This window comes from Microcaecilia unicolor, chromosome 3 (genome assembly GCF_901765095.1).
Source record: "Microcaecilia unicolor chromosome 3, aMicUni1.1, whole genome shotgun sequence".
In the NCBI taxonomy this organism is placed as follows: domain Eukaryota; kingdom Metazoa; phylum Chordata; class Amphibia; order Gymnophiona; family Siphonopidae; genus Microcaecilia; species Microcaecilia unicolor.
Window position 1 is genome coordinate 477,629,730 of NC_044033.1, and position 21,607 is coordinate 477,651,336.

The following is a 21,607-nucleotide window of genomic DNA, read 5'->3' on the forward strand; positions in this document are numbered from 1 at the left end:
AGGCGATCTGCCACCTTCTGGCAATTCGGACAGGATTTATAGTACCCTTCCACCTCGTTGTACACCCCGGGCCAATAGAATCTCTCCAGCACCTGCTCCAATGTGGCTTGTGTCCCCTTATGCCCTCCCAGGGGATGATCGTGGGCAAGGCGAATTACCAGGGGCCTGAACGCTAGGGGTACCACCAATTGCTTCCCTCCTTCGGGATTCTCCCAGGTGGGCCTCACCCTATACAGCACACCTTCTTCTACTACAAATCTTGGGACCTGGCTACCCTCCTCCCTACGGGCACCTTCCCAAGCATATTCTAGAGTAGGGTCCGACTCCTGCTCCCTAGGTAAGTGGGGGAACTGCTCTTTGAGTCGGCCTGCTTCCTGGGGTATATAAGCTTCTCTCTCGCCCTGGTCAAAGGCCTCTCTCCGTTCCCTTTTCTCCACCCTTCTGTCTGCCCTCGCCTTGCGAGTCTTCCCGGGCTCACCCACCACCTCACCTAGAAAAGGGAAAATTTGATCCAAATTGGGCTCGGATGCCTGGCGCTCCCGGGCCTGCGCTCGAGTGGTCACCATAACCCTCTTACTCTCTATACATTCTGCGAATGGCGGCCAATCCCTGCCCAAAATCAACTCTTGGGGCAATCTGGGCAAAACCACTACAGCTAGCTTTATCTTCCCTGTTGTACCCCAAATGCTCACCCGGTGCAGTCCGTACTGGGTACTAGCCCCATGAATGCACTGAATCACCACCTGCCCATCATAAGTCCCCTTGTCTTGCATCCCGGTCCTCCTTATCTTTTCCCACAGGGTCCTTGACATCATCGACTGATCTGCCCCGGAGTCCAATAGAGCCTTCAACAGGATGCCCTCCACCTCTACCACCTGGATATAACTAGATTGGGCACTAGGGGAGACCCGGGAGATCCACCCCGCTAGACCAGGACACTTATTTTGGAAATGCCCCCTCCCTCCACACTGGTAGCAGAGGTGCTCTTGGAACATCCCTATCCCCTTCGTGTCTCTTTCCTGAGGTTGGCCCTTAGAATGTGGGAAGACGGGCCCAAGGCTCCCTATACCCCCAGCCCCTCAGAAGAGCTGCCACTTGCTTCCCTCCCTTCTGGTCTTTCCCCACCTTACCCCACTGTTGGGCTTCCATACAGCACTCTAGGCTCCCCACAGCTTCCTCTAAGGTACGACACCCCCTCCGTACCACCAATACCCTTACCTCCCCAGGTAAGGCTTGTAGGAATTGCTCCAGCACTAGCTCCTGCAGAATAGCATAAGTACATAAGTAATGCCATACTGGGAAAAGACCATCGAGCCCAGCATCCTGTCCACGACAGCGGCCAATCCAGGCCAAGGGCACCTGGCAAGCTTCCCAAACGTACAAACATTCTATACATGTTATTCCTGGAATTGTGGATTTTTCCCAAGTCCATTTAGTAGCGGTTTATGGACTTGTCCTTTAGGAAATCGTCCAACCCCTTTTAAAACTCTGCTAAGCTAACCACCTTCACCACTTTCTTCGGCAACAAATTCCAGAGTTTAATTATACGTTGGGTGAAGAAAAATTTTCTCCGATTTGTTTTAAATTTACTACACTGTAGTTTCATCGCATGCCCCCTAGTCCTAGTATTTTTGGAAAGCGTGAACAGACGCTTCACATCCACCTGTTCCACTCCACTCATTATTTTATATACCTCTATCAGGTCTCCCCTCAGCCGTCTCTTCTCCAAGCTGAATAGCCCTAGCCTCCTTAATCATTCTTCATAGGGAAGTCGTCCCATCCCCGCTATCATTTTAGTCGCCCTTCACTGCACCTTTTCCAATTCTACTATATCTTTCTTGAGATGCGGCGACCAGAATTGAACACAATACTCATGGTGCGGTCGCACCATGGAGCGATACAACGGCATTATAACATCCTCACACCTGTTTTCCATGCCTTTCCTAATAATATCCAACATTCTATTTGCTTTCCTAGCCGCAGCAGCACACTGAGCAGAAGGTTTCAGAGTATTATCGACGACGACACCCAGATCCCTTTCTTGGTCCGTAACTCCTAACGTGGAACCTTGCATGACGTAGCTATAATTCGGGTTCTTTTTTCCCACATGCATCACCTTGCACTTGCTCACATTAAACGTCATCTGCCATTTAGCCGCCCAGTCTCCCAGTCTCGTAAGGTCCTCTTGTAAATTTTCACAATATTGTCGCGATTTAACAACTTTGAATAACTTTGTGTCATCAGCAAATTTAATTACCTCGCTAGTTACTCCCATCTCTAAATCATTTATAAATATATTAAAAAGCAGCGGTCCTAGCACAGACCCCTGAGGAACCCCATTAACTACCCTTCTCCATTGCGAATACTGACCATTTAACCCCACTCTCTGTTTCCTATCCTTCAACCAGTTTTTAATCCATGATAGGACATTTCCTCCTATCCCATGACCCTCCAATTTCCTCTGTAGCCTTTCATGAGGTACCTTGTCAAACACCTTTTGAAAATCCAGATATACAGTATCAACCAGTTCCCCTTTGTCCACATGTTTGTTCACTCCTTCAAAGAATTGAAGTAAATTGGTCAGGCAGGATTTCCCCACACAAAAGCCGTGCTGACTTGGTCTCAGTAATCCATGTCCTCGGATGTGCTCCACAGTACGTCCTTCAGGCTCAAGCCACTTCTTTGCTAGGTCCATCAATTTAGTGGCTAGGCCCTTAGGAGACTCCCCTTTTCCCCATGCCAGGGCCCTAAATTGCCTACAATAGGCCTGAGCACTAAGCCCATACCTATCTCTGATGGCCTCTTTCACTTTCCTATAATCCCCAGCATCCAGGAGCGATAGTCTGCGGAAAGCAACTAGGGCTAGAGAGGGGGCTAAACGAATGGCCCATTGTTCCTGAGGCCACTTAGCTGCCACCACCACCCTCTCAAAAGCACACAAAAAGTCATCCACAATGTCCTTTTCTGACAGTTTACCCCAGGTGAGCCAGTTCAATGGATAAGGTCCTACCATACTCGTTCCCTCCACAGTCAAGTCCCGGTCTCTTGTCCCACTCACGGCTCCCTGGGCGTGGGCTTCCCTCCGCAGGAACTCCTGGGACATGTCCAATACCGGCTGCTGCTGGGCTCGATTAGCCGCCAGGGAATCCCCGATCATCTTCTCCGCCAATTCGTGCTGCTTTTGGAATTGCAGGGTCATCCAGGCGAAAACCTCCTTAGGATCCATCGCTTGTGCTGCTGCCGTCACCTACAAAGAGGGCACAAAAAAAAAACTCTCCAAGTGCAGCACCTTGACACCTGGTCCCCACTGGCCACTCCCTTCTCACCTCCACTCCACCCCTGCTCCCGTGTATGCTTACCGGAAGCAGAGACGAGTTTACGCTGCTCTCAGCGTTGGCTCCCTCGACGGACTTCTGGCTTCCTGCGGGTACGCCTTCCTTCTGCGTGGACGTCCAGTGTGATCCCACCACTGCCACCACTTGTGAAAGATCCGGCCCTCCTTCCAGGGTCCACAGAATCTTGCCCCTGCCTTGGACACTCCGGCTACAAAACAGGATTTATGTCCCAACCTCCTAGCCCACTGTAGTCCACAAGGCAGGGCTTACAGAAATCAAACTTAAAAGAAAATCCCCAAGTTTCTTTATTTTCCTTCTGGGATTCACAGTCCAGCAGTTTCCAAAACAACAATAAAGCAGGCATCCAAAACACAATCCCACTGTTCTCCTTTCAGGATCACAGCACAGCGGGAAAGAAAAACAACTCCAGTCCCCTGCAATCTGATTAAGCAGTCTACAGCCCCGTACTCTCCTTCTCTCACTTCCCTTTGAAAAAGAGGAGAATGTCCGTGAAGGAAAACAAAACAACACAAGAAAAAAAGAGAAACTGCTCCCGGTTTCTTCCTGGTGCTTTGGCAAACAGTCCCAATAAACAGTTCCCAATAAACCACTTCTTCAGGCTTGAGCAAACACTTTCTCACAACCAGCTTCCTCCCGCTGTGAACAGTTCACACAGGGGGAGGCAATAATCTCTCTTCAAACAGCACCTTTAACACACAGTGCATGATAGCCTGAACTCGCTTTGGGAAGAAAAAAGGTCCCACCCTTTCTTGGGTCACTCTCTCAATACACTGACCCTTCTCCCTCATGACCCATTCTCTTTCCCCTTGCAACCCAGCTGCCATACCACGAGTTCACCTGCTTTTTCAGCTTTTTTCCTAAGGAATAAGACCAGGCTGTGAGGTGCATCGGCTCCTCTGGGTTCCCCTCCCTCTCCCTCTCCTCCGCCTCTTGCCACTCCATGGGTTCCTCATCCCACCCACTTTTCAGCTGTTCCTCCTTCCCTTCATTACCCTCCAGGGGCCCCTCCCTTGCCTTGTCAGAGTTCTCCCCTGTGACCTGCTGGGGAAGGTAATCTCTGAACCAGGGCTTGCGCCGGGGCTGCTGGGTAGTGTAGTCTTTTTCTCTCCTCCATTTTTCAGGGGGCACTAACCTTTCTCTTCTCTCTCTCTGGGGAAGTAATAAAGGCAAGGCTCTGTTCTGTCTCCTTTTGCTCTTGAGCCGCCTCACTCCTTCCCCCTCCACTTCCATCTGCTCCACCCCTTCACAATACCTCTCTGTCTCCCTCATCTCCACCAAGTCTGCTACTCTAGCCTCAAGAGAATGGACTCGTTTTCTGAGAGCTAGGAGCTCTTTGTATCGAGCACACACATATAACTGTCACCAACTAGGAGGTAATCATATATATGGCACTCAAGGCAAAAGACTGGATAGCACCCCTCTTGCTGCTGGACCTCTGTCTGCAGCTTAACATTATACAGTTGTTTAATTAAAACTTCTTACGGTACTAGGGATATCAGATGAATATAAAGAGCCTTAAGATTATATGGTGTAATATGTAAATTATTTAGTGTTTGCTTCTCAGAAACTAATTAAATGTAATTAAAACTATACTGAAAACTATCCTCTTGTTGTCCTAATTAGAATAATTGACTATAATGAAGAGTTGAGTTAGGGGTAAGTGGGAGCTGGGGAGGGTGGGTGGAAATAAGGGCTGAACTATGAGTCTAATTCAAGTTTTAAAACTATGGAGGAAAGGGTATGAAGACTAGCTAATAAAGTTTGCTTCTTTTTTTGTTTGTTTTGTTTTTTTAATTCTGTTAGTTTCAGTATCCTACAATTCCTCTTTTATACCTAATCTTTAAGTTACCAAGCACAGAGCAAAATAATGTCACTTACCAGAGATTTGTCCTCTTCTCTCAGAACTTCTCAGAAAGAAGTTAAGTGGGACCTTTTCTCTCTATATAGTTTGTTTTCTAAGGAGACTGCTTTAAACAAACCCTTTGAAGCTAGCCCAGTTAATCAGATTGCCATTAGTAACCTTTGTTGTGATTAACTATACACTGGATACTTGCAGACAGGATATCCCATTCACAGTTCACAAGTATAATTAGTAACCTTTGCAAATATTCTACTTCCTCTCACCCAGTGACATAGCCACAGGTGGGTTTCGGTGGGCCAGGGCCCACCCATTTATGGCTCAGGCCCACCCAACAGTAGCACATGTTTAGTGGTAACTGGTAGGAATCCCAAGTTCCGCCAGCTGAAGATTTCCCCCTGATGGTAACAAAAATGCTACTCTCCACAACACCGGCACCTGTGCATGCTCAGTTTTCAGTGCATTCCTGCTGTCAAGGTGGAAAGAAGCGTTTTCCCACCAGCTGAGATTTTTTTTGGGGGGAGGGAGGAGAACACTTGGTGCCCACACAATTCTTGCCTAGGCCCACCCAAAATCTGTTGTCTGGCTACGCCCCTGCTCTCACCTTAATACTCACATCTCAACATAACAAGAACAAATTCACAGCCATTAACACACCAAATCTGAACCTTCCTATTTCGGACACCCTAAAAATTCTTGGAGTTACCATCGATCGACACCTAACACTCGAAAGCCATGCGAAAAACACAACCAAGAAGATGTTCCACTCAATGTGGAAATTAAAAAGAGTAAGACCTTACTTCCCAAGGAACGTTTTCCGTAATCTGGTACAATCAATGGTGCTCAGTCATCTAGATTACTGCAACACACTCTATGCCGGCTGTAAAGAGCAAATAATCAAGAAACTTCAGACAGCCCAGAACACTGCAGCTAGACTCATATTCGGCAAAACAAAATATGAAAGTGCCAAGCCCCTATGAGAAAAACTACACTGGCTCCCACTCGAAGAACGCATCACGTTCAAAATTTGCTCCCTAGTTCACAAAATCATTCATGGAGATGCACCAGCCTACATGTCAGACCTGATAGACTTATCACCCAAGAATTCCAAAAGATCATCCCGCACATTCCTTGATCTGCACTTCCCTAACTGTAAAGGTCTAAAATACAAAGTAATGCACGCGTCAAACTTCACCTACTTAAGCACACAGTTATGGAATGCACTGCCGTGCAACTTAAAAATGACCTACGAACTAACGAACTTCCGCAAACTACTGAAGACCCATCTCTTCAGCAAGGCTTACCACAAAGATCAACCAATGTGAATATACATAAATCTCCACACATAGTTAGAGATGTCTTATAATATCTGTTTGCATACTACTATCATGTCTTATCATTATCATGTTAACAAAACTTTTCTGTAACACTAAATGCCTATTTTTCTATTATATTTCCACTATCCATGATGTATTGTAAGCCACATTGAGCCTGCAAAGAGGTGGGAAAATGTGGGATACAAATGCAATAAATAAATAAACACCTAGTTCAGGTTAGTAGCAGTGCTACCTCTCCAGCAGGCAAAGAACAGAAAATAAATTTTTTTAGGACAGTCTGTGCCTTGTTACTATCCTTTCTATTACTCTTGGCTATTAAGTTTCTACTTCAAGAGAAAGTTCCAGTTTAAAACTATGGGTAAAAAGGTTGTATACTATGGAAACTAATTAATAATGCTTGCTTCTCTCTTTTATTTTTTTCTAAGACTGAACTAGGCCTCAGTGGCGTAGCCAGAAGGCAATTTTTGGGTGGGCCACAGGTTGGATGGGTGGGCACTAGACAGTGGTGTGCTGGTAAATGTTTAACAACAAGCTCGGTCCACCTCTGCGCCCCTCGTCCACCTCTGCCCCCACCCCCCGTCCACCTCTGCGCCTCCCCTCAAATTTGCAGAGCTGGCTATAGCTGGGGAGAGAGCCTGGGGGGGGGGGGGGGGGGCAATGCATTACTCTCTCCAGGGGAAAAAAAATTAAATGATTCCAGGGTCCAATATAATTCATGTTTAATGTGGGATAAAATGCCATAAATAAGTAAATAAATATAAACTTTTAACGTTGAGCACCTGATTCTCAAAGTGGACATATTCCAAACACTATAATAAAAATAAAATGATTTTGTTCTACCTTTGTTGTCTGGTGACTTTGTTTTTCTGATCATGGCCCAGTATCTGATTCTGCTGCTATCTGTCCTCTTAACTCCGTTTCCAGGGCTTCCTTTCCATTTATTTCTTTACTTTCCACCTTTTCTTCTTCATTTCTTGCCCTACATCCATAAGTAAAAGCTGGGTCCTCCGCAGATTTGACTATCCAGTGGATCCAGCTTCTGCCTATTTTCTTCATCCATGTGCAGTTTTTCTCCTCTCTTCCTTTACCCTCATCTCATCTCCTTCCTCACACTTCCCTCCCCTCCATCCATGTCCAGCATTTCTTCTCTCTCCCTTCCCTCTCCTCTATCCATGTCCAGCAACCCTCCTCTCCCCTGCCCTCCCTTCAATCCATCCATGTCCAGCAACCTTCCTCTCCCCTGCCCTCCCCTCCATCTACCCATGTCCAGCAACTCTTCTTTCCCCTGCCCACCCCGCCATCCACCCATGTCCAGCAACTCTCCTCTCCCCTGCCCTCCATCCATCCATCCATATCCAGCAATTCTCTTCTCTCCCTTGCCCCCCTCTATCCATCCATACCCAGAAATTCTCTTCTCTCCCCTGCCCCCTCTATCCATCCATACCCAGCGATTCTCTTCTCTCCCTTGCCCCCCTCCAGCCATCCATACCCAGTGATTCTCTTCTCTCCTCTGCCCCCCCTCCATCCATCCATACCCAGCGATTCTCTTCTCTCCCCTGCCCCCCCATCCATCCATACCCAGCGATTCTCTTCTCTCCCCTGCCCTCCCCTCCCGCTCCCATCCATGTCCAGCGATTCTCCTTCGCCCCCATCCTCTCCTCCCATTCCATCTGCCCGCCCTCTTTTCCCCCCAACATCCCCCTTTTTCTTCCTGCCACAGTGCCCTGCGTGGTTTATATCTTTATTTATTACCTCCGTCGAAGGGGCCGCATCATTGAAATCCCTGCCCATCTCTAGCCTTCCCTTCCTGAGATCGTTCCCTCAGAGTCCTGCCTTCGCAGAAAGAGGAAATGACGTCAGAAGGCGGGACTCTGAGGAAACGAATTCATGAAGGGAAGGCTCAATGGTCAGGGCTTTCAATGACGTGGCTGCGACGGAGGTAAAAAAAGATTTAAACCCCGGGCGAGGGGATGTTGGGTAGGCGGGCCTGGAGGGAAAGTGGCTGGGCCTGGGCCCGTCCAGGCCCACCCATGGCTACGCCCGTGCTAGGCCTTGTTGTTCCTTCTAGAGTCTACCTGTTAATGCTGTGGCAGAAAATTTAATTTTTAAAACTATGGGGGAAAGGGTATGGAGACTAGCTAATAAAGTTTGGGTATTTGGAATATCATTCACTTTCTTAAATTTACTGCTAGCACTTGCCATAGAACTTGCATCATGCCAATGAGAGCTTCCCTCTGGAGTTGCTAGGATATAAGACATGAATAGGCAACCTACCCAGGTGACCTTTGAAATTTTTTTTGATCAAGCATTTGGCACCCAAAACAATACAGACTATTTCTTTATCTTTCTGTCATATTTTCTTGGTCTTGGACTTTATTTCTTGGTATTTAAGGATCTTCTCTCTCTCCATAAGACTCACAAGTAATCACTTAGTACTGACACCTCTATTACTAATGCCATACCAGTGGTTTTTTTTTTCTTTTACCACTGTCCAGTTTTCTTGTATCCAACTTTTTATCGGTTAGGACCTCTTTATTTCCACAATTCTTTTGAAGTCATGATCCCAATGCTTTTCTGGTAAATGAATGAGATCCCAATGCTTTTCTGGTAAATGAATGAGATGCACCACCTTGTGCTTTTCATAATACAAACGTTCTGCCATCAGCACTTTGCAGCCATCTAAGAGACAAATAACTATTTTCAGTTCTTTCCTACAAAATGTACACTATAGATGACTCCTAGCACAGGCATATTGCCGAAACATGGGTTGTGTCGGATCCTTAAATAAATATTGCTTCCTCCAATCTAAGGCTCCACCCTTCATTTCTATGTGTGGCCCACTACACTTTGTTTCTGCATTGCTTGGTTTGTGTTGCTGATTCCCTCTTATTTGCTTGTTCATTAAATTAATGTCATTTGGTGGTTCTGCAGTGTGAACTCCGTTTGCTTCTAGTAAATTCTGAGGAGTTAGTGGAGAAAATAGTATGTATTTTGAACTTCTGAGAGGTTAGGGGAGGACAAGTGTGCTGCTAGTGTCAAAGCAAGAGGAATGGGCATACTTAATAGTTTCATTATGTAATGTTTTCAGTGACCATTAAAAAAAGAATATAAAAATGAATTGTCTCAAGAAGCAGTTTGTTGTTTTAACAGTTCTCCTGTTCTGGTGGCTTTCTTCGATATGTATATACATGTTGTCAGGCCAGAGAAAAGGATAATTACAGACTTGAACAACAAATACAGTGCTCAGGTGTGTGGTTTGGATCCTTTCAATTAAAAGACTGTTTACCAGCATGGCACCATGATCTTGTTTTAGTTGCTATATGAATTCTGCTTGCAGCGTAGTCTTTTTGTATTGTTTCCTCCGTTTACCAAGAATGAACAATGCTTTTCCTAACAACAGTTTCACCTCATTTCATGAGCTTCTATTATATGTTTTACAGCAAACTTGGTGGTGGAAGAGCGGACAAGACAGATGAAAATGAAAGTGCACCGTTATAAGCAGATGGCAGGGTCTGGCTCTAGTCAAGAATATGAGCTTGAGCAATATCCCAAGGTAAAGGCAGTAGCATTAAACACATGTCTTTAATTCAGAATGTTGAAAGGGAGGGAGGGGTCATGGATGTATAGCATGAACTACAGCCAGATATTATTTTTAAAAATTGCAGTAATTTGTTTTCTGTACATTGTTGGTCTCAGCTTTTTACAAAAGTTGGTTGTTCATTATGTATTAGCCAGCAGAGTGATGGTAAACTTGTCCAGATGGAAAATTACTATTAGGCTTGTATCCTTTGGATCTTCATAAAGCAGGGTTGTATCATAACCTATTGGAAGATGCGCTGTATTGAAATACTCTTCCAGAATAGTGAAGGTTATTTTACAATGGACTGGATTTTAAGTAGTTGTAGCTATAGAATAAAGTAAAATGCCAGTTGTGGTGCTTTCTTTATTTTTATTTCAGCAGTGCAAGGAGCAACTGAATTTTGCAAATCTCCATGTAATTTTCCTACCAGACCCCAGCTTGCCCATAAGTTCACCACATATAAAGAGGCCAAATATATTTTTGAAAAGACATATTTGGTCTGCAGTGGCAATAACTGCTTAAATCTCATCAGATACTTGCTGCAATCCACTGAAAATTCAACCAAGGATGTGCAGTCCTCCAACTTCCCAATACTTTTTGACAGAATATCTGCATTTTACAGCTGAAATCACCCCCTTTAGCCAGAGCTGGAACAGTAATAACAGAGAAACACTGCATATTATATTATGGTGAAAAACCCTTGAGGTGGAAAAATATATTTGGAAGTTTTACATGCCAAGACCTTTTAGTTCTCTCCATGGCATCATTAAATTCTCTTCTAGTCCTGTGAGGGAAAACCAATCTCTGAACTGCTCCCTGGATAGGAGCCTGAAGAAAGCTGGAGTATGGCTTGCAGTACAGCACCAGAACAAGTGCTGAAAGATGATGTTAAATAATTGTTAGTTTTGCTTTACGTCTAACAAACAGTGCTTCATAGCTCTGGAGGAACACTTCAAGTCAACTATTTCAGAGTGCCATATCTGCTCACTTCAAATCAACAAATCGCTTTAGTGGGATGTAGTACTAATCTCATATCATTTCTGGGATGACTACAAAGAAGTTTTTCATGATCGCCATGGTATGGTAAAGCACTGCTTTGTTGTGTGGAGATGGTTATCAAACATGCCTGTAACTGGTGCTGTGTTTTGCTTAGAATTGAGTTCCTATCCCTCTCATTCTATAAGAAGGTGTGTTTAAATTTAAGTGCCATATGCATGCTTAAATTTACAGAAAACTAGCACTTATGCAGGTGAATATATACTTGTGAGCGCAAGTGCTAGCAGAGCACTCAGTGCTAATGTATATCATACGTGGACAAATGTCTTACCCCCCCCTCCCGCTTACAAAGTCACTTGGCAATGCCAACATAGCCCATTCAAATTAGCACACCGGCAGCCACTAGCATGGCTTTGTAAACAGGGGGGTTAGCGTGTAAATTCAAGGTGGAATTCATTGGGGTGGAGCATAGGATGGGCCCCCACTTATGTGCATAAACTGTAGAATATTGTTACTTATATACCAATGTACCATATTTAGGCATATGTGTTTACAGTAGCCACAGACAGCATGTTCATGCCAACTTATCTAGTGTTCTTCAAAGGCATCATGGCACATATATGACATTTCAGAATTGATGCTATCTGCTGGCATCATCGTGCCTAATTAGAGAAGCCTGGTAATAGAACTGCCTCCTTCAGGGGGCAATTCTATAATTTAGGCACTCACATTTACACGTGTTATATGTGTAAATCTTTATAATAGTAGCATATATACCCATATGTGCACATGAGTGACCATTTGACAAAATTCTACCTGAGCGCTATTCTGCAAATACCCCTTAACTTACATAGTGTATATTTTCAAGGGGCCGTACAGAGGGGTGGAGCATAGTCAGGACATAGACAAGGCTCACACTTGTAGCATAACTTACAGAATATGGTGTGTTACAGAGGATTCTGCCTCGTTATCCCATACATCCCAACCCACGCCGTTTGTTCCCTAGATGGCCATCATCTTGTTCTTCCTTCCCCCTCCCCCCTTCCTTTGCACATTATGAGTTCACTAGGCCTGTTGCCTTTTTCTTTCTAGCCTCTAAGCTTTGGAACAATCTTCCCCCCTTCGCTCTGAGCTTTCTCTCCCTAGATTTAAAACATCCCTTAAAGCCCAGTTTTTCAGTCTAGCTTTTGGCACCATTCTGAGCCAGTATGATCGACGATAGGTCTGCGTGGTGATGAACATAAGAGTAGCTATACAAGTGGTGACTTGTATGTGTAAATGACTAGAATGTCACTATTTGATGTGCATTCCTGCCACCTAAAATTAGTCACCTTCTTAAAGATTTACTCCTAGAGGTTTTGGATACTAACATATGGTGCAAAAAGGAGTTCTGCTCTGTTACCTTCCTGTAAGTAGTGGTAGCATTATAGAATACTAGCACAAACCCACTTTGGTGTGCCAAAGTGTGATCACTTGTGCCAGGTCAATGGCTGGAGTAATTGGGCATGTCTAGGTGCACCAATCAATGCATGCAACTGATGGTATTCTATAAGTTCTGCGCATTGTTTGGTGACATGCCCATGGCCCATCCATGCTCTGCCTACATGTATGCCCTCTTGCAGTTACTCACTAAGGGCCCCTTTTATCAAGTGCCAGTAAAAGGAGCCCTGCGGTGGCATCAGTGTGCAGGTTTGCCATGCGCCAAGACCCCCTTTTACCACCACCTGGTAAAAGTTTTTTTTCTATAAAAAAGAAATGGCCACGCGGTAAGGTAAACACTTGCCATGTGGCCATTTCTAGGGGGAGCCCTTACCACCACCTATTTAGGAGGCAATAAGGGCTCCCGCAATAACCTGGTGGTAGCAGGCAGTGTGTGGGGCTGTCCAATTACTGCTGGGTAAGCCCCTGGTGCTAAAAAAATAGAAGTATTTTTTCAGTACTAGAAATGGTGCATGGTGAGAGCAAGCACTACCATCGGGCTCCTGGGGTAGCCTGGCGGTAGTGCCGGATTGGTGCATGGAAAAGTGGTGGTACAAGTAAGAAGGTGCTGATATCCCTGTACAAGTCGTTGGGTATTGTATTCAGTTTTGGAAGCCATATCTTGTTAAGGACGAAAAGACTTGAAGCGGTTCAGAGAAAAGTTACCAAAATGGTATGGGTTTGTGTCTCAAGACTTATGAGGAGAGACTTGAGGACCTAAATATGTATACCCTGGAGGAAAGGAGAGACGGGGTGATATGATACAGATGTTCAAATGTTTGAAAGGTATTAATTTACAAACAAACCTTTTCCAGAGACAAGAAGGCAATAGAACTAGAGGACATGAATTGAGGTTGTGGGGTTATGCTAACCAGTGTGAGACTAACCCCTTGAGAAAGCCGCGTTGAGCGAAACAGGCACCTGTCTGGGAAATATCTGCACCTGGAAATTTAAGCTAAGTTATGTTTTTCATTGCAAAATGAGCACAGCCTAGATAAAAAATAAAAAAATTAATTTCAGCGCAAGGGTGTACAGTACTTAGCGTGTACTTATTGAACCTGTGGTCCTCCTCATGCAAACACAAATAAAAAAAGAAGAAAAAGAGTGAAAAAAAAGTATAAAATAGAGAAAATGTATAAAATAGAGAAATTTATAAGAGCAAAATAAGAAGGTGGAGGAAGGGATCGTCTGTGATTATATGTGTCATAAAACTGGGGTACGCCATAATTGGCGTGGCATGAAAAAGACCCCTATGACTGTATGAGACTTTTCCTAAGTAAAAGAACTAGACGTAATAACAAGTCGCAAGTACATATATACACCATAATTTCTACTAACTGTTGTATTGCATATTGGATGAAGTTGTAGTAGAATTTTGCCGTACGATTTGACCAGCTTATCCTAGAAATGAGCAGTGAATTTTCCCCATCCATGTTGATAATGGCTTATGGATTTTTCCTTTAGGAAGCCATCCCAACCTTTTTTAAACCCCGGTAAGCTAACTGCTTTTACTACATTCTCTGGAAACAAATTCCAAAGTTTAATTACACATTGAGTGAAGAAAAATGTTCTCTGTTTTCTTTTAAATTTACTACTTTGTAACTTCATTGCATGCCCCCTAGTCCTAGTATTTTTGGAAAGAGTAAACAAATGATTCACGTCTACTTGTTCTACTCCACTCATTATTTTATAGACCTTTATCATATCTCCCCTCAGCCATCTTTTCTCCAAGCTGAAGAGCCCTAGCCACTTTATTCTTTCCTCATAGGGAAGTTGTCCCTTCCCCTTTATCATTTTCGTTGCCCTTCTCTGCACCTTTTTATCATTTTCGGCACCCTTGTCTGCACCTTTTCTAATTCCACTATATCTTTTTAAAGATGCGGTGACTAGAATTGAATACAAAATTTAAGGTACAGTGGTACCATGGAGCGATACAAAGGCATTATAATGTCCTCATTTTTGTTTTTCATTCCTTTCCTAATAATACCTAACATTTTATTTGCTTTCTTAGCCACCGCCGCATCATCAACAGCGATGTCTAGATCCCTCTCTTGGTCAGTGACTTCTAATGTGGAACCTTGCATTGCGTAGCTATAGTTCAGGTTCCTCTTTCCCACATGCATCACTTTGCACTTGCTCACATTAAAAGTCATCTGCCATTTAGATACTTGGACGACTTTACTTGGTCTTGTTTTTCTTGCAACCAAGGCACAAAAAGGTGCCCGAAATGAACAGATGACCACCGGAGAGAATCGGGGATGACCTCCCCTTCTCCCCCAGTGGTCACTAACCCCCTCCCACCCTCAAAAAATATCTTTCAAAATATTGATTGCCTCTATGCCAGCCTCAGATGTCATACTCAGGTCCATCACAGCAGTATACAGGTCCCTGGAGCAGTTTTAGTGGGTGCAGTGCACTTCAGGCAGGCGGACCCAGGCCATACCCCCCCCTACCTGTTACGTTTGTGGAGGAAACAGTGAGCCCTCCAATAGCCACCACAAACCCACTGCACCCACATCTAGGTGCCCCCCTTCACCCGTAAGGGCTATTGTAGTGGTGTACAGTTGGGGGTAGTGTGTTTTGAGGGGGTTTGGGGGCTCAGCATACAAGATAAGGGAGCTATGTACCTGGGAACAATTTATGAAGTCCACTGCAGTGCCCCTTATGGTGCCCGGTTGGTGTCCTGAAATGTCAGGGGGACCAGTGCACTACAAAAGCTGGCTCCTCTCACAACCAAATGGCTTGCATTTGGTCGATTCTGAAATGGATGTCCTAGGTTTTGATGCCAAAAAGCAGAAATGACCAAGTCCAGGGATGACCAAATTTAAGGAGTTGGACGTCCCTGACCGTATTATCGAAACGAAAGATGGGCATCCATCTTGTTTTGAAAATTCGGGTTTCCCCGTCCCTGGATGGGATGTTTTGCGAGGACATCCAAATTGAAATGAGGATGACCCTTTTGAAAATTCCCCTCTTTGTGTCAACAAATTTAATTACCTCACTAGTTACTCCCATCTCCAGATCATTTAAAAATATGTTAAAAAGCAGCAGTCCCACACAGACCCCTGGGGAACCCCACTAATTACCCTTCTCCATTGGGAATACTGACCATTTAACCCTACTCTCTGTTTTCTATCTTTTAACCAGTTTTAAATCCACAATAGGACATCTATCTCCTAACCCATGACACTCTAATTTCCTCTGGAGTCTTTCATGAGGTAGTTAGTCAAATGCCTTTTGAAAATCCAGATACACAATATTGACTGGCTCACCTTTATCCACATGTTTGTTCACCCCTTCAAAGAAATGTAATAGATTGGTGAAGCAAGATTTCCTTTCACTAAATCTATGTTGGCTTTGTCTCATTAATCTATGCTTTTGAATATGCACTGTAATTTTGTTCTTTATAATATTCTCTTATCATTTTGCCCGGTACCAATGTCAGGCTCACCGGTCTATAATTTCCTGGATCTCTTCTGGAAACTTTTTTTAAAATCAGCGTTACAATGGCCACCCTCCAATCTTCCGGTACCATTCTACTTTATTGAAAGCCTTTTCATCATCTAGAGAGACTACCACTGAATCATCATTTCATTTGATATTTTAATGATATTTAAGACATGTTGAATGTCATCAGCTCCATATCTACCATATCACCCCTCTGTTTCCCTGCCCACCCCTGAGTCCTACAACTTCCCACTGCTTCCTTCTCCTCCTTATCCTTTGTCCAGCATACACACTTTGTCTTCTTACTCCCCCTGGTGTCATCTGTCACCCTATTCATCCCCATGGCCAGCATCAAATCTGTCACCGTCTTCATGCCCCCTGCATCTAGCATCTCCCATTGTGTTCCTTGCCTTCCTTTCCAAACTCATGAATCAGCTTTTCCCCTCTGTCTATTTCACCTCCTGTGCGCACTCTACCACAAACCATCATAACTCCTTTCTTTCCCCTCCCCTGATCCAAAATCTTCTGTTATTTCACCCCCTCCCTTTTGTCAAATATCATGTATTTTCTCTCATATCCCATGGCTCTTCATCTTATGTTTCCCCCACACCCCTATGGTTAAATATCTTCTGTCCCCCCACTCACCCCTGTCACCTCTATCATTGCTGCTTAAAACATGAAAGAAGTATGAAGCCATTGATTGTTCATACTGCTACTGGATGTTTTGGCCACACCCTCTCAGAAACAGGAAATCTATATCAGAAGGGAGAGGTCTGACAAAGCCAGCAGCAGCTCCTACAATAACCCCATGCTTCCTCTCAGTTTTAAGTCGCCTCAGCAACAGTGGCAGCACGCAAGCAAGATGATGAAGAGGAAGATGCTGGTTGACTCAGAGTTGGGGCTATTGATGCTGGGAAGGCTTGGCCTTCCCAAGCTTCTTATTTAGGGTACCTATATTCATATGTTTTGCTATTTATAATGATGAAATGAAAGGGAATGTGTTATATCTATCCTCCAGTTGTACACCGGTTATTGGACACCCACATTATTTCTGTTCCACAGTTCAGAAGGTGTCTGATTTACATGCCATTTCTAGCTATGGCAGATGGAACCCCCCACCTCACCCCCACTTAGGGAAAGGATTCTTTGATTGTAGCTCATGAGAAGGTCTTACTTGAGGACATTTAGGAGATGCTGATAAAATGGAGAAGACTTTCTATGATTCTAGTGCTCAAACATCATTATTTTTCCAAAGAAACAGTGCTGAAGTTGGGTGAATATAAGGAGGGATTGGGAGTATAGAAGAATGAGTAGCCACACAGGGGACACAAGCAATTGCTTTCCAAGCCAGCAAGGGAAGCACAGGCTTTCTATTTCACACAATAAATAGTTTGTCCCTCCATCAGTCCTGAATGTGGATGATTGTATAGTAATAAAGGAGGAAGTAATCTATTTGGGGGTAACCTTGGATCAACATTTTACTATAAGGTTCCACATTAATGAGGTTGTGCATACGGCGTTTCACAAGATTAAAGTACTTCACCATTTGCAATCAGTTTTAGATGCTGGTGACTTTTGCACGGTGTTTCAAGCAGTCTTAATACTCTGTCTGAATTATAGTAATGTTTTACAACATGACTTGCTGGCTTCCACTCTCAGACCATGATACTGCAATCATTGTTTTGAGGGTACTTTGGTTTGAACATATTATCACAAGTTTAGAGAGTCACTATTGGCTGCCAATTGAGTTTCACATGAGATATAAGATTTTTATGATGGTTTTTAAAATTTTCCCCACTTGGTTCCAGAGTCTATCTGCCCTTTTGGTCATACTGTACATAGTTCTACCCAACTGCTTTATTCAGCTTCTCAACATACTTATGTTTTGCAATCTTTGCCATGCAGTAGAACTCAGGTAATGAGGAGCTGCCCATTTTCCTGCTATGCTCCATTGATATGGAATATCTTGCCTACCCAGTTATAACATTTGTCATCTTTGTCAGAACTTCATAAAGCATTGAAAACGTATTTTGTCCAGCAACCTTCTTCTATTGTTTGAGATATTATATTGTAAGTGACTTACATCAGAGGGATTAAGGATGGGATGTCATTTTTTGTATATGTTTAAAGAGATATTATTGTAGTTGTTTTTGTATGTTGTAATTCTATAGTCTACTACTACTACTTGACATTTCTATAGCGCTACTAGGGTTACGCAGCGCTGTACAATTTAACAAAAAAGGGGGGGCAGTCCCTGCTCAAAGGAGCTTACAATCTAAAGGATTGTCTATAGTCTCTATGTTTTCTTGTAATCCACCATGAACCATGGTGATTTAGCAAGAAGTAATTTTTTTCCTAAATAAATGAATAAAAGTAAATTCCTCTAGACCCTTACTTGTTCTTCGGATATCTGTGATACTACATTATGCTACATTCATTCTGTAGAAACATATTTTAAATAGGAATATACTTGTAGTGCATTTGATTTATACAGTAAAAACTGTTGTACATGTGTTTGTATTTTCAAACCTGAAAAGAATTAGTAGAGTTATTTTAAGACTATGATGGTTATTTTAGAAGCTCTATTTTTGTTTTGAACATCTGAAAACTGGCATTTAGATGTTCATATTGCATGGATGTCCAAATCCCAATTTTATAAAGGCAGGATATGGATGTCTAACACTGCAAGGGGGTGTGAGGGAGGACCCAAAATATGGACATCCAACTCCATTCACAGAAGGAGAAGGGACGTCCATGTCTAAAAAGATAGATGTCCATATTTAGACCTGGAAGTTGTCACATCCAGATTACAGAAAGGTGCTCTGATTGAGCAGTTACCACTGGAGGGGTTATAGCATGACACCTCCTTAATCCTTCAGTGATTGCTGTCCCCATTCCTCTCCCTTGAATGTGAAACTGGCAAGGGATACCAGGCTCTATGACAACGTCAGATATTATGGACATTCTTAAGAGAGCAACAAAGAGATCTGAGGAGTAGCCTAATAGTTAGTTCAGTAGACTGAAAACTAAGGAACTGAGGTTCAAATCCATTGTCAACTCTCTTGCTCCCTTATTTTTTTTTGGGGGGGGGGAGCCCTCCAGGGATAGAAATGTACATGCTGTACCTGAATATATGAGACACCTGTAAGCCTGAAGGCTATTGACATGATGTACATTCAGGTACTTTAGGTATTTTTCTGTTCCTGGAAGGCTCACAATTTTAAAATTTGAACCTGGGTCCCCTGATTCTCAGCCCACTATTCTAACCATTAGGCTACCCCTCAGCTCTGTATAAACTGCTGTGTGGTCATTTTATAGGATGGATGTTGCTAGGCTACCATACAGTTATCCATGTCCCTTATTTTCCCCATTCATAATGTGGATGTTTCAGTTTGTACAATGGATCTTCATGCTAGAAATTTCCAGCACATGGATGTCCACCTCATATGTATTACAGAACAGGCTGTATCCTGCTCTAACATGTATAGAATGTTTGTATGTTTGGGAAGCTTGCCAGGTGCCCTTGGCCTGGATTGGCCGCTGTCGTGGACAGGATGCTGGGCTCGATGGACCCTTGGTCTTTTCCCAGTGTGGCATTACTTATGCACTTATGTACTTATAAGTACTAAAATACATGTGAGATTGAGGTCTCATCCATCATTCTGACTTGGACATCCATATTTTTATTTTATTTACATATTTGTTACATTTGTATCCTACATTTTCCCACCTATTTGCAGGCTTACATAGTGCCGGAGATGCGATTGCAGACTCCTGTGTAAACAAATACAGAGTGATGTTGAGATAAGATAAGATTCATGTGGTAGTGCCACATGAGATAGGATAAAGTTCATGTGGAATAGCCACATAGGGGCATCGTACGCGGAAGAATTGTGTTGTGTCCATTCTGTATTTTGGTTTTGTTGTGCCCAACAAAGGGCCCTTTTACTAAGCTGTGTTAAGCACTAGCACAGGTTATACTGTGCAGCAAGCATTACTGCAGACCCATGCTATTGCGAATTAAAATCAGCTAGCAAGGTAAAAACCCATGCTAGCAGCTTAAAATGGGTAGGGGCGGATTGCAAGCATGACACAGGTGAAGCCACTTCAAGAAGCAGCATTAAGTGCAGATGGTCTGCCAGCAGTCCAGTAGTGTGCCTCATGCCCCAACTGTCAAAGAAGAAGCTGTGATGGAAAGAGGGAGGTGCATGGTGGGAAAGACTGCTTGGGAAGGAGAACATTTCTGGTGCCATTCTTATGCAGTGGAATGTTAGTGGAAGCAGGCAGCTGGGCCACCACAATGATGACATCTTTACTTGGTCCTTGGCACTTTGAAGAACAAGTGCACCTTGTGGCACATGACCGAGGACATGGCTGTAGGTGTGTGCCAAAGGGGCACATCACACCCCTTGGGAACCTCTTGGAGCACCGTAGGAGCACATTAGAAGTGATGCAGAAGATCTACTGTAGAACAGTTTGCCAGAAAGCCGTATTAAAACTGTGAGCAAATATCTTCTATGAGCAAGAGAAAGACCAAATCAAAGGGTTTGGGAAACACCAGCTCAAGGCCCTGTGGGCAGTCATGTTCTTGTGGAGCAGTTCTCTACTCTCATTCCTAATATGAATGCATCTGGGTGTGGTGCATTTCTTAGCTCAGCTGAGGGGACTCCTCCCTCTGGCTCCTACTGGATTCTAACACTTCCATGCCCTCCATTTTATTTGGGAGCACAACTCAGGTTGAAACTGGACTTACATAAGAACATAAGCATTGCCATACTGGGACAGACTGAAGATCCATCAAGCCCAGTACAATGTTTCCAACAGTGGCCAATCCAGGTCACAAGTACCTGGATTGGCCACTGATACCTAAAGCAGGAGGATGCTTGTGAGTCTCACTATCTAAGCCAGTTTATTTTCCTGAGTCTGGGGTAGATCATATTGGGACTTTTTCAAATCAACAAGAAGTTACCTTGAAAGATATATGGGCAATGGTTATGTAGATTGAATCTATTGTTGTAGGTATCTCATGGCATATGCCAGTTCTTCCAAGAGATAGTTTTTATTTATTTATTTGTAGCATTTATACCCCGCGCTTTCCCGCTCGATAGCAGATTCAGTGCGGCTTACAAAGTATGGTACAATGTATCACAAAGATAATACAAAGCAAGGTACATGTATCACAGAGATAGCAGGTTCAATGCGGCTTACAAAGTATGGTACAATGTATCACAAAGATGATACAAAGTAAGGTACATGTATCACAGAGAGTTGTAAAACTGGAGGACGTGGATAATAGATGTCTTCAGTTTGAAAAGAGGCTTCAACAGTTCGTGCCTCAGATTTCACTATTGCAATCTGTGAGCTCCTCTGCAATCATGGATAGCCTCTCTACTCATTTTAGAATGGAGAGGCTAGAGAATTCCCTTTAGGCTAGGAACCTCAGATTTTTTGATTTTCCCTGGACTAAATTATGTGCAGAGATATTACTGCTTAAATATTTTAAGGAGTTGTTAAAGATCTCTAAGCTTGAAGAAATATCTTTGATTAATCATTA

At 43.6% G+C, this 21,607-nt stretch overlaps 1 protein-coding gene across 16 annotated transcripts in view; it reads left to right on the forward strand.

Moving 5' to 3' along the window:
• RIMS1 (regulating synaptic membrane exocytosis 1) overlaps positions 1–21,607 on the forward strand; it is an 871,728-nt gene that overhangs the window by 615,868 nt on the left and 234,253 nt on the right. For 14 of the 16 annotated variants that reach the window (XM_030199020.1, XM_030199021.1, XM_030199022.1 and 11 more), the window contains one exon: positions 9,992–10,104. The exons of the other annotated variants lie outside the window; for them this stretch is intronic. In XM_030199020.1, the coding sequence (XP_030054880.1) occupies positions 9,992–10,104 (113 nt within the window). The remainder of the gene's footprint in view (positions 1–9,991; positions 10,105–21,607) is intronic. 16 annotated transcript variants of the gene reach the window in all.